At 42.6% G+C, this 17,360-nt stretch overlaps 1 protein-coding gene across 1 annotated transcript; it reads right to left on the bottom strand.

Annotated features, from left to right (window-relative positions):
- Nucleotides 1-1,196: 1,196 nt before the first annotated feature.
- LOC143306714 (uncharacterized) lies at nucleotides 1,197-9,002 on the bottom strand. The gene is made up of 7 exons (XM_076693090.1): nucleotides 7,999-9,002; nucleotides 7,352-7,679; nucleotides 6,469-7,226; nucleotides 6,137-6,398; nucleotides 5,862-5,978; nucleotides 3,442-5,729; nucleotides 1,197-1,287 (listed from the first exon to the last, which is right to left on the bottom strand). Exons 6-7 carry the CDS (start codon nucleotides 5,718-5,720, stop codon nucleotides 1,197-1,199), a joined length of 2,370 nt encoding a protein of 789 aa, XP_076549205.1. The 5' UTR covers nucleotides 5,721-5,729; nucleotides 5,862-5,978; nucleotides 6,137-6,398; nucleotides 6,469-7,226; nucleotides 7,352-7,679; nucleotides 7,999-9,002.
- Nucleotides 9,003-17,360: the final 8,358 nt, after the last annotated feature.

Below are 17,360 nucleotides of genomic sequence, written 5' to 3'. Positions count from 1 at the left end.
GCCGTGCGTATCAGACGGTGTTATGAGGAGTCGTCAGGGAAAAGGAATGATTATGGTAACGATAATAACGCTGATATTATCACTGATACTGACGAGGGCTGTTGCTACGGTGGAATTCCTGCGACCCCTGCGACTCCTTCGGTCTCCGGGGGCTCCAGGTACGATAACACAGCAGTCGGAAGGCAGAGCGGTCCTTGGGGAGCATCCCGGCGGCAACGGCGACGCGCCGCAAGGTCGATTCGATGAATGAATGAATGATGATTGCTATTGTCGAAAGTCGATTGTCAATGGCTGGGAGGGGCCAACTGGTTTGGTTGGTGGTGCAAGTGCATATTTTTTGATTCTATGTATCTTATCTATTTTATTCTATTTTATTTCTTTTATTTTTCCTTCATTTTATTGTGCCTTATTCTGTTTTTACATTCCCTTCTGCCTTCTGTATCTTATATTGCGTATCTTTCATATTAAATACTAAACATAGGACTAGTTAATGATCACTTGCATATTTACTAATGTTATACGATGCCACTTGGTTACATCTACATTATATTGTTGTGTTTTGCTGTTGTTACGATGTCGGTCTGTTTTATTCTATTTTATACTTATATTTTATATAGTACATATTATTCTGTTGTATTTCATTGCGTTCAGTTTATCTCATTTATTCATTTTTATTATATCACACTTTATATTATATTACATACATTCACTATATCATAATATATCATACCACTATTATTGTATTACATTATGTATTGCGATTTACTCACTTTATTATATTATATTATACTTTATATTATATTACATACATTCACTATATCATAATATATTATACCACTATTACTGTATTACATTATGTACTGCGTATCTGGTTTATCGTTACTATCGGGTATCACTGTCATTGTGTTATTTCGTCATCTTATCATCCTCTCATTTATCATTATTACTCTTTAGGTGTTACCGTGACTACGTAAATATATATATGAATTACTCCTATGAGATTCATTTACCTAAGTCTAATGCATTCCTTCCTCGTTAAATTTCGTTTATGGTCCACAATCACTTCTGTTTCACTAATACATCTGCTTATTAACATTAACATACTATTGATTTTGCCTACTGTGGGTGTCTTGCCTAAATTATTATGCGCATGAGATATCTACTCACCCTTTTGTTGATGGAATTTCCCTTTACTGTTAGTACCACATGCTGCTTATACTGGGTTTATGTGATTCTGCCATTCCGTTACTTGCTAGGCCGCCCGGATCTTGCTTTAAATTCATGTGCCTTGCCCGGACGGAGACGTGCTGTAATTAAGGTGCTTAGCTCTCGAGGGTTGGGAGCTGTATTTGCTAGCAATGAAGCATTGGTGTTTTAACCAACGAGGTAATGTTATCACCAGCACCATGGTGCTTGTACTTTGTTTCGGTTAACCATGGGTTTCTCCCCCCCCTTTTTTTTTTTTTTTTTTTTTTTTTTTTTTTTTTAATTGCGTAGCTATCGTATCCGCTATTACCTACGTGGATTTCTAATAATTTCTCTGGGAGTATATTTATGGACAGCTTTATAGGCTGGCACATTGAACTGCTTGTCGTATTCTGATGAGGCTCGCTCAGTGATGCGGCACTGGTTATATACCCCCCCCCCCCTAGGCATAGCTTTCATCCTCCGCTTACCTACCGTGATTGATTGGCGTGGACTATTGTTCTCTTAATGTAATTTGAGTAATTCACTATGCTACATTGGGTTTTGAATACTTCTCTGCTTTGAGGTATGAGTGCCTTTGCTCGTTCGTCTTGCTGATTATTCTGGTACCTCAGGGCCTCTCTCTCTGGTATTGCCTATCCTTCAGGTTTTCCTGCTATTGCACTTGTTCTTTCATGGCCGCCTACCCTGGCTTGAGTTGTTCTGGTACAGGCTAAGCCTGCATGACTTCAGGTCAGGTATATACATCTCATGATATTCTTGTTACATTACTTAATCTTAGTGAATTTAATTTAATTTAATTAATTGTTAACTTACTTTAATCTACTTGCGTTATCTAACTTACCCTTACTTACCTGACCTTCCTCCTTGGGAAGGGTTTTCTTCTTGTCTTCAAGACAGCCGGCTCGCCCAATGTGTATGCTAGTTGAACGGGGTGCTGGATTGCGGATTTGGAATGAAGCTCGGGAGTCTTTAAATGATTCCGACAGATTGAATAATGTTGTAAAGATATTTATTGAAATATTTTTCTCAGCCACAGTTTACCTCGCCTTCTACATTTTGACTGCGGGTAGTACTTTTCAGTACATTGTGGGGCTAGTGAAATTTAGGGGTGGATACTAGACATTAATTTTAAAGGGGCTGTTCTCCTTATCTTGGTTACGAACTACCATGTTCATGGTAAGGGTGAATTTAATGAATGTTAGGGGTTGGTTAGGATGGGGTTATACTTGTCTGCGGCGTACCCTGCGCCGGGGTGGTACGAGGTGGCCACGCTCTCGAGCGCGTTCTATACTCTCCTTCTTCTTCAGTATTTCGGCTAAGTATGTTAATAACGGGGTGCGTCGGTTTTCGTCAAAAATACAATCTACTAAGGTCTCCGGATACAATACTCCTACCTCCATGATTACGCGCGCACGTTCAGCGGTCCACCGTTCGCAGTGAAACACGGTGTGTTCGGCATCGTCAACTACGGGGGGATTGCAAAACCAACAGTTTGGGGTGCTGCTACGTTTTATTCTATAAAGATAAGATGAGAAGCACCCATGGTTTGTTAAAACTTGGGTTAAGTAATAGTTTAAATATAGCGGTCCCCTCCTTTTTGCCCACTCCTCTATGTTGGGGATCAAGCGGCGAGTCCATGCGCCATTGCGGGTATTGTCCCAGTGGTGTTGCCAAATGGTATAAGTCTCTCTTCTCACGGCTTCTACGTACTCGCTATGTTCATCTGTGGTCTCGGCTTCAAAGCTAAACAGCCTTTGGCGTGCGTGGACTACTAGATGCCAGGGAGGACAGCCGGTTAGGACGGTAAGGGCATCGTGCGATACGGTTCGATAAGACCGGGCGATACGTATCAGGCCGAGTTTTTGGGTTGGGAGGAGAAGGCGTATCATGTTCTTATATCTCATGGCCTCGTGCCACACCGGTGCGGCGTATAGGACGATCGACTCCATAACACGATAGTATAGCATGCGGGGGCCGTATCCTCCTCCGCGCACGTTAGGCAGGAGCCAGGATAAATGCTGGGCTACTTTAGTGGCTTTGTCGGTTACCTTTACTATATGGCTACGGAAGGTTCGATTGTTATTGAACAGCACGCCTAGGTATCGCATTGAGGAAATGGTCCTTATCACGGACGTTTCGTGTTGCAAAATCAGACCGGCGGGTATTCTGCGACCTGTCAGGAGGATTGCCTCGGTTTTGTGGGTCGCTAGGGTCAGCCCGTTTTGGAGATACCACACACTGAGCCGACGAAGAGCTTCCTCGGCTATTTCGCGTATCTGGGATAACGCTGCTAAAATGATCAGGGCAAGGTCATCCGCGAACGCGATGGTCATTGCATTGCGAGGTAATACAACCTCTAGTATCGAGTCATATGCCAAATTCCACAGGAACGGTCCTAGCACCGATCCCTGTGGAACTCCGGCAAACACTTCTTGCTCTATCCACGTGCCGTCAGGCATGGTGGTACCTATGAATCGGCTATTGAGGTAGTTCTGCAGCATTGCTATCAGATGGGGAGGGAAGTGGCGACGCTGCGCTGCCAATATTATATTTTCCCAACGGACAGTATTGAATGCGTTCTTCACATCTAGACCAATTAATAGACAGTGGTTCCCATAGCTACGGGCACGATTCCACTCAGAGATTACAACTTTCATGGCCTGCATGGTGGATCGCTTTTTGCGAAAACCAAATTGCCAAGGGGATAGATCTCCCGAATTCTGGACGGCCTCTTCCAAAAGTTCGCGTAGGGCGTATTCAAAACCTTTGCCTAGGTTTGACAACATGCAGAGGGGACGTAGGTCGGAATAAGAGCTGAAGGGTTTTCCGGGTTTAGGTATAAGAACCAAGCGGCCAACCTTCCATGAGTTCGGGAAATAACCAAGGCGGTAACACGCGTTAAATAGGTCGCGTATCCATTCAGGGGCTAGCCTCATTATGGGACGGAGGGCCTCTCCGGTTATTCCGTCGCGACCGGGTGCTTTTCCTCCCGATACCTTGGCAAGAGCTGCTACGGCATCACGTGTGCTGAATGGGTAGGGAATACGCGGATCCTCTGGGGCTACTCTACAAATCGGTTCTGTAAACGATGGGGTAGGACTTGTACTATTTGTTATCGGTCGATTCACTGAGGGTGGAGCGGCAGGCCCTATTGAGGTTGATCGGCTCGGGGTGGTGCGACTGGGCCCGGGCTGTGGACTGGCCGATCGGTTTCGAGGGGCAGGGGTAGGGTTCGTGACGTCAGGCACAGGGGCTGACCCGGCAGTGGTCACAGGAGGTTCGGTCACGAACAACTGGGACACGGCTGTTTTAAACTCGGTTTCATTTAGGCGCAGCAAGGGAGATCTTCCTTTCAGACGGTTCATCACTGCCTTATAAGGTTTTCCCCACGGATAACGGGCTATTTCGTCTATCATCCCGGACCATGAGGCATCCTTGCTTTGTCGAATAGCCTTAATCAGCGCGCGGCGATCGGATACCATTAGCTGACGTAAAGGGTGTTGAGAATCGACTGATACGTTGCGGTTATTCTTCGACATATTTAAGGCTGCACGCCGCCATTTTGCACGCGATCGCGCCGCGTTTAATCTAAGTCTCGATATTTCCTTGGTCCACCAGGCTACGTATTTTCGCTTCCGGGCGGAGTTGTGGGACCTTGGTATACGTGCCGATTCATACCAGGATTCTAGCTCTGCTATGGCGGTGTCTATACTGGCGGTGTCCTCGAATACGTGAATGGGTAGTTCCCGAACCCAGGCGTCAGTTTCCGGCGGTAGAGATAGGTTGTTTTTAATTATCGAAGCCCATGCTTCTTTATCGGGGGGGTTGTACGATGTATTCCACATGGAATTCATTGATGAAGACTCGAAAGTGTCTGTTGCGGAAAAGCGATGCACCAGGTAATTGTGATCAGAGCCGGTGTATTTCGTGGATACGAACGAGCTCTTTAGACGGGATCTTAGGGCATGACTGCACGCTACTGCATCGATTCGCGATTGCTGATGGTTTCGGACGAACGAGGGACCTCCCTTGCTATTCACGGGTATCAGACCCGATTGCTCACAGACGCGAAGTAGCCGGTATCCGCGCGCATCGGTGCGATCTGAACCCCATTGTACTGAACGCGCGTTGAAATCTCCGGATATTATCACGGGCTTCGTTGAAGACGCGACTCCAGCTGCTAAACCATCTAATTGGCCTTCATATGTGGCCATGGTTAGGGAGGGGGAAAAATAGCAACCGAATATAACGAAATCGCGAGTTTCTAGACCGATGCAACCGTCGGAGGTATGTATTTTGCGTATCATGCCCAGCTCGGCGGTCGGTGGTGTTCGCTGCACGCACCACATGCTCAGCGTCCCGCTTGGGTCTGTGTGCCATTCTGGCCGGGGGCGATGTGGCTCACTGATCACTACAATGTCGGCACGGTAGTCGTGTGCGGCTTGCCATAGGATGTCCTGTGCTGCGCGGCAGTGGTTCAGGTTCGCTTGCAGCACAGTGAAGGCGGACATTGCTGTTTTCTGTCAATTAAATTATGATTTTAGTTTGTTGTTTCTCTACGCTTGTGCTAACTTGTTACATGAACGGTGTCTAGTCGATATATGATTTATGATATATGATTTATGTTAATTTTGAGCAGTTCATTGGCTTACCTGTCGACTGTAATAGGGCCCCCCCTTTTTTCTTTTCTACTTTCTGTGCGCCTTCGCCCTCTCCTGCCTTTTCTTCTCTCTGGTTCTTTCTTTTCGCGATAGATTTCTATGTGATTCCTGTATGGCACGCGAGCGGGATGAAATTTGGATTTTGTCAAATTTTAAATCTTGTTGGGATGGAATACGGTAGTTCATTGGAGGTGCAGCAGGTGTGATTTCTACTAACTGGGGTTGGAGGATTTATCGCTGGCGATTAGCTGGCAATTGATACATACCTTCTGTGTACTCACTTGAAGAGTTTCGAGGCAAAATTCTGTCCAGGAAGTTGATCAATGTGCTTCGACGGCAGTTCGACGGGTTATGAACCGTCTAGTTGGCAGAATGAGCTAGTGCTGCGACGTCGTTTCTTCTCGGCACGACATTGGCTCCCGCACTGGCTTCAAGCAGTGGTGGGGGGAGGGGGCGTGGCGAGTGGTGGATGCTATGTCCGCCTACCCTGAGTTCCTCGTCCTCACGTCCGTCTTTAGTTAGTGATCGCTATAATTAATAATCCTATCTTATAATCTGTTCACTCTCTTGTGCTCTGCTGTATTGTTTGCTCAGTTACCAAATGCATGTTTGCGGTGGCTCGGATGTGGATTTTGATGAGCATCGTGCCCTTCAGCCGACGGTCACTTCAATTGATTTACTTAATTCATTATACGATCAAATTGGAATTGTTAGCTCCATTATGGGCGCGTATATACTTCCTGCATTTCTCCTTGTTTGCTTATTATGGGACATTGATTCTACATTGATGTTAGCGCTTCCTTCTTATTGATTTCTTTGCCACATAGAACCCTTACCTTACCTTGATGGTTGAATTTAGGTTTTATTTATGTTTCAGTAGCTTTTAGTAGCTTTCATCCCCGCTAAGTCACATAACTTGTGCTGTTCGATTTAGAAATCTCAATTATTAATCACCTTGATGACACTTTCGACACTTTCGCTCGTTTTATGTCATCTTATCGGCACATTTTGTACTTTTGTTGTACTGCTGTTGTTGTATTGAGAACCTGAGACACCAGCAGTTTCTCGCTCGGCCGGTGGCACCGGTGCGCTGTTGTATTACCTAGCATTACAATTTTAAATTGATTGATTGGCTACCTCAACGATCACTGTCCCTTTAGTCTGTACGTCGGATACGATGCATGGAGTTTCGGGCCCGGCTGCAAGGGCGGCGACGGATTCATTTGCGGCTGCGATTACTTGAACGTGATGTCTTAGTAGCTATGCTCCCCTATCTTCTTGTAGCCGTAGCCTTATTACCGGCTGCTGATGCTGGGTGTATTGCGGGGATGCTGCTGCCTTGCGGTGCTCTGAACGCTATATTGTGACTTTTACACCGTTCCATTACTACACTGATTATTTGATCATATAACGCTCGTGTGACAACAGTTGTTAGCTCTCACCCTATCGCGTTATTTTATTGCATTGTTTTTGTCGCATACCTTGATGATTCGTGGTCCTCCTCGGCTGACCTCCTTGGCTGGGCAATGGCCCTTTCATTATTGCTATAGCGTCCGTTTTATTGTTTACCCTGTCCACTTCGTTTCTTGAATCACTCATTAATCGAATGGTCAGTGTCGATCTTTCTTTATTTATTAATTCACGGAACTGCTACTGGGTTGGGTGTGTGCGCATATGTTTATGCGCATACATGTGGTTCATCGCTTCTGCCGGGTGTACTCCTGTTCTCACCGGTTTTAGTATTTGGCTGACATCGGTTGAGACTGAACTGCCCTGCCTTGATCGGGTCCTGACTATGGGTTGTTCGATCTGAACAGTTATGTATTTATATATTCATTTATTTTATTATATATTTTATATACTGCATATTCTCATTATCATAATCACTATCATAATTTGGATTGGTGTGAATTTTGCTCGGTGGCCGTGCTGGGCTTTTACGCGGGATCATTCACGATGTTATTTATATTTATTTTATTATTTGAATTTCCGAACGAACTCTGCCTGGGCGTACGCCCGCCGTCGTATGTAGTTCTTCGCGGGGTATCAACACCTTGGCATCGACACCTTGGCATTAAGTAATCCGCTTATATCCACATTAATTATAGCTATAACTTATAACTCATACCTATACTCTGTACCTTGCACCCGCTGATGTAAAATACCCTTTCATGGGGTTATATATCAGCTCTCAGTCCTTGGCCTGGGTGCCTTACCCGGTTGATGGAGGGCACAGGAAATCCCTATTTGTTGGCTATCATATTGACTGGAATTAATGATATTCGGCTTTGGTGCGATTCACTGCAGAGCATTGAAAATCCAATTAGTAATATTTGTAATTGACTGCTATGTATCCACTTACTTGCTTAATCATTCACTTATCTTTAAGGTATTATTTCTTTCGTGTGCTCTTGGTGGCTTTAGCTCTGAGTATTTTGAGAGATCATAAGATTGAATTGTTTTGTTTTGCCACGGCTGACCTGGTGCTTTGATTGGTTGCCTGCTCTATGCTACGCATAATCCTGTCCTGTAATAATAAACAATTAATACTTGAATTTGATTTTGTCCGTCCAATTGGATTGGCTATCTGTCGCTGTCTTCCGGCTTCCTGTCCCACCACTAGGAGCTGAATGGACGTGACGGCCACTCTGGAACTACCTTTGTCGCGATGGCTCTCCCTGCCTCGTGTTATTAATCATTTACCGCATTTGAAGTGATCTGCAAATGTTAATTTTTAGGTTAATATTTCGGTCTCTCACTAGGTTGTTTACTGCTCTTGCCTTATGGTTTGTTGCTGATTCCTGTCAAGGGCTTATTTGAACTACAATGACAGTTCTTACTTAGCCGATGACTGAACGTGTGTGTGTGTGTGAATGCGTATGTATGGTTATGCGTACACTCTCACTCATTTAATTCATTTGTATTTTTCACTTTGTGCTTCCTCAGACGCTTGTATGTCAATGTCTCATACCTGTAGCTGCATCGATGATTACAAACTATATTCACTGTTGTACTGGCTATTGATGTTACGGCCTGCGTGGGTTTCTCGGGGACCTGGAACCCTAATCGACTCCTAAATTCTAGTTATTTACCTTAAGTATGTTTCCCTTTCCCTTTTCCCGATTCAATATAAAGCCTGGAATTAAAAGTAAATTATTGGCTGATGTGATGACTGTCCTTTCCTTATCTATTACCTATGTACTCACCCTTTTGGGACCTTTTCCTTCTTGACTTGCCCTACTTGTTCTTGGGTCCGCAGTCCTTCAGTGCAGTAGAATGCAACAGAGAATGGGAGCTCTCCTCTCTTCCCGCTGTCTTCTCTGCAATGATGTCATGCATGGTCTAGTAGTTATAAACTGTGCGGTGTGCTCCCTGGGCTATGCATTACGATTTCTTCCTTCTCTCTTGCACTATTCTACCTTTTCTAATTGACCTTTCTTTCTTTCTTTCTTTCTTCCTTCCGTTTCCCTTTTCTTCTCATTCTCTCTTGCAGTTCTGATTTACGCTATTCAACCTCTCGTGCCTTCATTACACCTTTAGGGTGGTCATGGAGGGTGACATTGTAATTGTTTTCAACGCTACTGACAGGGCAATGTCCCTTGATGGTTGAATGGTCAACAAGGCTGCCTTGCTCTTGTGGCTTTGCTTATGCTCATCTCATCCGGCCACGTTAATCAGTATTACAGCTTCCTCTGCTGCCTTCGATAACTGAAATGGTCATGGCAGCTAATTCGTTATGTCGCATTTTGACTGATTATTTGGCTGCACTCGGATGCTGTCTATAATCTTGTGTGGTCACACTATTTTATTTGCTCTGCCATCCTGCTTCTTGAAGTGCGACGGCATCTTGCTGCTGCCCTGACGGAATTGGAAGTAGTGGCGTGTCTGATATTACTCGACTATTGAGTATTGGTACATATGTATATTTTAGTACGGGTACGAATGTGCATGTGTACGGGTATGAGTATATATTCATGATGCACTGTCACTCTCCTGATGGGGTTATATGGTGCGCCTTTGCACTTGTAACTGCCTTCAACATTAACACACCCTCAAGGTTGGGATTTGGTAATTTGCCCTTATGTTACCTATCGATGTGATAATTTGCCCTTATGTTGCCTATCGATGTGATATTTATTCAGGCTGATGGTTGTTTATTTATTGGCTCAGTTCAATACCTGGTTACTAACTTATTCTAAACTAACCTTTTCTTGTTGCCATTACAATTCTCCTTACTTTTGTTCGTCCGAGCTATGACTGAAATATTTGGATTACTGTTTAGCTGTTAACTCCAACTGCCCAGAGGTTAGCCTTTTAAGGTTAGGGCTTTAAGCAATTTTTTGACGTATGTTACTGTTTACCTCCATTATGTACTTCTGTGTAGGCAGCGACTGCTGCGTGCCCTAGCGGTTGATTTTGGTACTACATTCGACTTCGATTAATATCGATGAGACTACTGTGGATCGAGTTCACCTGCTTGGATTCGAGTTCCGGTTTGCCTGACCGGGCCTGTTTTATTATGTTTTAGGAATATGCTTATACTTAGTCTTTGCACACATGAAATCTAATTTCAATTAAATTGACTTATACTGTTGGCTATATTTTATGACAATATATATTTTATTATTTTATAAAACCTAAATCGCCTACAAATGGCGGGCATACGGAATGAGATAATAACATATAACTTTAATTTTAATTTTAATATTAAGTTTAAGGAAATTATAATTGAATCTACTTCTAACTTATTAATCTATCTTATACCATTAACTTATACTATCATCATACTAACTAGTAGGGGTATGGCGGATATGGGTATGGATGGGGATAGGCAGGTGGATATGAGAAGGGGTACGGGTGGCTATACTGGCCATATCGACGTGAAAACATGGGATGGTACGGTGAATACGGAGGATAGGGATGCTCTGGTGGGTGATCTGGCAGGGTATAAGGCGATCGGTTCATGTGCTGTGCGGGGTTGGATGTATATTGGTCTGGTGGGTTCCTGGACTGGTTCTGTTCTCGCGGGTTCGGTGGCTGAGCATTCACCTCCATCAAAGGTGGGGGTGGCGCGCTGCCTGCTGGTGGTGCTGGTGAAGGTCGCGCTCTTCTTGACTGTGACTGTCCTGAGCGGGTCCATTGATACTGATTGCGCCGCCTGGTCGAAGCCTGGCTCAAATGTACCACGGCGGTTGCATGGCGCATCATCTCCTTTTGTATCTGCTCCACGCGAGCAGATACAGCCCTTTCAACTGACCCGGATATCACGGCGTCTAATTGCTGTAATTACAAGCGATTCGACTATCATTAGAGTTATTGGGATTTACCTGCAATGATTTTTTATGAGCTTAGTTTGTCCGAGGATTTTGTGTTCTGAAAGTGATTAGTCTAATTAATTTAATTTAGTTAAGTGCACTTCTGTCCATTTTCGGTGAAAGGGCGGGCTTTGACCTTGTCTACGATCGTGATCGGATCTTGTCCTTGTTCGGACGCGATGCGATCGTAATTGCGATCAGTTTCTTATCTGATGTTGTTATAATTGGGTTTTGATCTCACGGCATCACGCTTTGGTTGTATTCAACTCCTTATTTTGGTCTTCCTAGCGGTTTACACCGACCTGACTATGCTCCTTATCAAATACCTTGGAGACTCGATTTCATTTCATTTCATCTACATTAATGCATACCTATCATAATTCATGGCCATCCTGATCCCTATCTCTGATTATTCGAATCACGACTTCAATTGACTGAACTTCATTAGTAACTTAACTTAGTCGCGATGTTCGACTCAACCGTATTTTCGGTCCTCGGGTGAATCTAAGTCTGCTTAACTAGACAATGCGACAGGGTGAAGACTAACTGAATTATGCTTACATTTGGATTCAGCAAGATCCTTCCCTGGTCCTGGTCTGCTGCAGGAATCGTGCACGATGATCCGGCAGTAACGTGTCCTGCGATACTGGGTCCCTCTTGTCCTGGCTCTATGATCGCGGGTAGCAGATCGGCCTTCATGCTGTTCATTTTGTCTGGTCGCTTGAGCTGTTGGTCGTATTATTTACTATTAGTATTAGTACCTTTTTTTTTTTTTTTTTTTTTTTTTTTTTTTTTTACTTAACATACTGTTGGATGGGTTCGAGAATAACTTTCTTACCCGCTCTTGGTTTACTCTTCGCTACCTCCGTGAACGATTGTCTTGCCTTGGCTGCAAGTATAGTCGCTGCAGGCGATCGTGCGATGCCTCCTTTCCCTTCTTCTTTCTTTCCGCTACAGCTGGTAAATTGAGTAAATTTCAGTCAGCGGGTTGTACTGGATTGGGTTTGGGGGCGGATGGGGCTGATTGCTTAATTATTAAATGACTAATTGGCCAAGTTGGTTTTGTGTACTCATGAAACTGGTCGCTGATTGGGGGGACTGTGTCGGTTGTGCGATTTTACGAATTGGTGACTTGATGGTTGATTGACTGATTGATTGGTCAATTCATTGATTGGCTGATTAATTAATGATGGCTGATTGTGGCTGGCTTACCTTGCCTCTTCCTAGCTATCCTTCTGCCTCTGCCTCTGACGTGCTTGGCTTCCTATCTGCTTGACTTCCTATCTGCTTGGAGAATGGTGCACGAATGAGTTGGGCGAAGAAGCTCTCTGTGATCGAGACTGGAGGGCGGATTTTGATTGTACAGGTCAGTGATTGGAGGATGGGATTGTGCGCTTATTGGCCGGACTGGGCGCGTTTCTCTGCGCCTGCGCGGACTTAGCATCGGGAGTCGGTTGCTGGACGGGGCGTACTCCTCCCACCCTCTTTTTTCGCCTTCGCCTATGGCGAGGAAACTCTTTCACGTACGCATGGCCCATGACTATACGAATGACTAACGTATACTGCGATGTTGGTTGGAGGGGGATTTTGAACTGCTCGATGGCCTATACACAAGGGATTCTTTAATTCTAGCGATTAACTGCTGCTTCTTTCAGCAATGGTAGTTTCTGTCTATGATTGATTGTTGATTCCCTACCCTCTTTCTTTTTCCTATCGGTCAATCTAATAGCGGTAATGGGGTTGTTGTTGGTTGTCTAGGGGCACAGTGGAATTATATCTTCTCGACAAATGGTACTAAAGCTCACCTATTCCCCTCTCAATGATGCAACGGTATGGACTTATGCAGGGGGCATTGATGCCATCGTGTAGTTCTTTATACCTTACGATTAATCTTTTCAGAGGAGTAGAGGGTGAGACGAAGGCTGACTTGAAATCTTGGCATCTTGGATATCATGGCGACTCATTTTGCTGGAACCGCTTGATTGGTGCATTGACGTAACAATGGTGGAATAATCCATATTCTACTCGGAACCTAATTTGTGCTATTACCTGGATTGCTGGCTCTGGGCAGCATTTAGCTGGGTTTCCTCCCCTTTCCCTTTACCTTTACCGCTCATTTCTTTCCTTTCTAATTACCCATTTATTCATGCTATTTATTATTCATTCTATTTATCATTCATTCTATTTATCTATTTTATTTTATTTCATTCATCTATTAATTATCCACCTTTAATTATTAAGTGATCTGTTTGTTTATTTATTTATTTATCTATCTATTGTCGCTTGCTTGCCTTCGTCTAAATACTGTCGTCACTGTGATTCTTACCGAACAGGCGTTTTCAGGGCTTTCCTGGTTCGCTGACAGATTGGAGTGTTCTCTGTCTGCCCCTCGCTCGCCTCGGTACTTCAGACATTCCGTGGCTTTGGGTCGCCTTGGTACTTAACTCAGGGACCCTGGGCTTGTGACGCGGTCACTGATTGTGTCGTATGGATCGTACTTCAATCAGTCCTAATTGTTCTCAGTTTGGCTCCGGCTCGTTTCGTCTCACCTAATGCTGATTATTTTCTCTAGCCATCATATATCCTCTCACAGCCTCCGCGGCGTTATTCAAATGCAGTATTCTTTATTCATTCTATTCTTCTCCTTACCTGCTGCTATTTTATTTAGTCCATCTCTAGCCTCCGCTAGGCCTTGATTCATTCTCAGGTAACTTAAATTATCCCCGGATATTATCTTGATTGGATTTTGACTATGGCCGACGATAGCCATGTGGTATTGCTAAATTTAGGTTGACCTCAGCTTGCTCCGGTCTGCTTTTAGATTGCTTACTTGGCATGATATGGTACGATTAAGGGGATATTATGTATTACAATGTAATTAATTAATTCCAAGCCTGATGCTTACTCCTAATACGTCCCGAGAATGATTCGACTTTCGTCGTGGCTTGATTTCAACCTTACTTCAATACTTACTGTGATGCTGATTTCGTTTTCGTATCCTTACTTCTATCGTATCTTTGTTCCTGTTCTCGATCCTGACTCCGATTCGCACCTCGACCCTGATTTTACTTTTGAGTTGATTGATCTTGATGAGGTTGATCCTGACTTCGATCTCATGGTTTATTTTAACCCAATTCAATTTCTCAATTTCTTAATGCGCCATGGTGCATTGATTTTATCCGCTGCGCCTGTATATTTATCTTGTTGTTAAGATATCTGTCGTCCGTTGTCGTACGGCTGTTCAGTTATATCTCTAATTGATTATCGGTCGATAGGCCTGTATCTGCCTTCGACTGGCGTTTTGTTTGTTTATCTTAGTATCCAGTGTCCCAAGACTCGTGGCCGCCTTGGAACTTGAATTATGACCTCGGCTCCACGATTTCTGTTCGTTGGCTGGGTTATACGGGTCGTATTTCACTCATCCTTTGAATGGGTGCTCGTCTTGTGTAGGATGGCTGTCTGCCTGTCGAGCCGGTGACGCTGCCTCATTACGATTACTTTTATGGCTTGCTTACGGGTTTTTATTTTCTTTCCTTCTTTTCCTGCGTTCGAGCAAGTCTGGCCGGTGATCAATGGGGCTGTGCGTCGGTGTGCACATGTCTCATTCTCAAAGCGCGTAGGCGTTTCGGGATCTTAGATATCCACAATTGACCAGTAAACGAGTGGGTACCTGGGAATGGGTCCCAGATGCGAAACCAGTGCCGGCAGGGTTGCATCATTACCATGTAGCAGTATATGTTGATGGACGATCGGGAATGGGTACTTTTGTTCGGTGTGAATGTAACATTTTTGTGTGAATGCTCTGTTTTCCTCTTGGCTTCCTACCTACGATATTATTCGTTATCCATTTCGGCAGTACTCAGTGCGATGGAGTTCAGTGCAATTGAGCACGTCTGACTGTACCTGGATATTGCATTGGGTGTTCTGATGTTCTCATATACACCGTGATATCCTCAGATGCGCTCCTAATTATTTTAGTTTCTGTTCTTTCCTTCCTCCCTCGTGGCTGCTTGTGCTGCCACCTATTGTCGGTGGCAGTCTTGACTTCAACGGCACCTAACTACCGTTCCACTACCTGCAGTGGTTGTATCTTAATTGTTTTGATCGGAGCTAGGGGGCAGCCTACCTTTTCTGGCTATAACAAGAGTGAGCCTGAGCGGATATTGGCTTTTGGGCTGAATTTCGGTTCTGTAAGCTCGATCTGCCTATTTTAGTGTTTCTTATCGCTTCTTATTGTAATTTTCCGCTCTGACTCTCGTAGTCGATAATAATGTTCTTTCTTATTCTTATTTTTCTGCATTTTCATCATCAAGTCTGCCAGGAGGGTACAGATGATTATATTTACATATTCATTATTATTATACTTATACATATTTTTATACTTATACCTATACCCAACTTGCATATTGCATTTTACATATTATTTACAATAAATTCAGTTAGTATTGTGTAATATTGTGTTATATTTTGCATCATTATCTTTCTACGGCTAATTAATGAATAAAGTTAATTGACAGGTATATCTGAAACACTTGGTTGCCTTGTCGAGTGCTGAGTATATTCGCTTTATCTTACCGTACCTTCTTAATATTATGTCTGTTTAGGATAATATAATCTGCCTCATTGCATATTCAACGTAATGGATTTTGTAAATTTATTTGATTTAGCCTCACTAGACGACTGCGTTTATGTGCGATGTATGAATGAGTGTATGGATATGCTTGTTGGTGGAATACACTTCAATGTATCTTATTCTATTCTATTTTATTTTGTGACAGTTACGTTCATCTATATACTATACTTTACACTTTCTTTACTTTCCTTACTCTCTCTATCTACCTTTATTTGCCTTAACTTGCTTAACTTCTTTAATAACTCTATTGCTCACTCACTCATTCATTCATTCGCTTATTATCCACTGTTTATTTATTTAGATTTATTTGGATTTAAGTACGGTTAATTTTCTTGAGAGGATAGATGATTTTGTCCATTCAAATGCTTGACAGCGCGTGGCTTCTGTTATAATCACGCCATTTGAATTTCATTTCAAATACTCTACTTCTTTGCTTATTTATTTATTTATCTGTTATTCTCTTATTTTATTCTTTTACTATGTAATGGTGTGGTGTCTAATTGAACCACGCATCTTATATTTGATTAGTTTTTATTTGTCATTATATTTACTATTTATCTTTATACATCAGTCGGTTATAAATTTTTACCTTCTATTTGCATTTGCATGGACATAATCACTTACAATTTATAATCTAATTTATAAAGTAGTGGGAATGGAGTCAATAATGTTTACGGTCATATTTAATTAGAATATAACTCACTTGTTGTATTTATCTTAATTTCTTTTACACTATTTTGCATTACTACCTTATGTCGGCTATGTCTGTTAGGCGTTACACACTTTCATTTTCTGTAGTCCCTCAGTTTGTGAATATCTTCAGCTGTTCTTCTCGCATTCAGTATTCATTCATTCATTTATTATTCATTATTCATTTTGATGTTGTTTGATTATAGTTATACAATGATTAGATTTGATTTATTTTGATTTATTTTCTGATTCATATTTCCTTTCTGCCAGTTGCTTGTTGCCTTGTTGCCTTGATTTTATTCTGGTTTTATTTATTTTGTTAACTAATATTATTTGACTGGGTGTTGTTTGAATGGTTCCATGGGTGTTTCCTGACTATATGCGTTTCATATTGATTCTGCTTTGGTTTAGGGCCTTATTTTATTTATTTATTCGGCCTCTCATTCCTTGGCGGTTGTTTTCCTTTATCTTCATTGCCTTTTGTATAATTTGTTTCTTTGCGACGTGATCATGCAGTAACGCAGTGCGTCCCGCAATCTGCGGGACTTATTCGGGCTGATTTTATGATTTATTATTTTTTATTATTTTTCTAATTATCTTATTGACTTACATCGTGTCAGGCTACTTTATGCGTTTTAACTATAATTATATTCTATCTTATTTATTTTATCACAAACTTATATGATGTTTTATATAGGTAATGTATTTATAATCATAATATTGACTTATTTCTTTCTTTATATATTAATTAATTAATGCCTGATGTTGGCCCGTCTGAAGTTTATCTCTGATTCAATTGATTTAGCATAATTATCTTTTCGATTATAGTATTGTATACCAGACTTATCTTTG

Source organism: Osmia lignaria, unplaced genomic scaffold, assembly GCF_051020975.1.
Source record: "Osmia lignaria lignaria isolate PbOS001 unplaced genomic scaffold, iyOsmLign1 scaffold0035, whole genome shotgun sequence".
Taxonomy (NCBI): Eukaryota; Metazoa; Arthropoda; class Insecta; order Hymenoptera; family Megachilidae; genus Osmia; species Osmia lignaria.
This window is presented reverse-complemented; position numbering and strand designations above follow the sequence as displayed.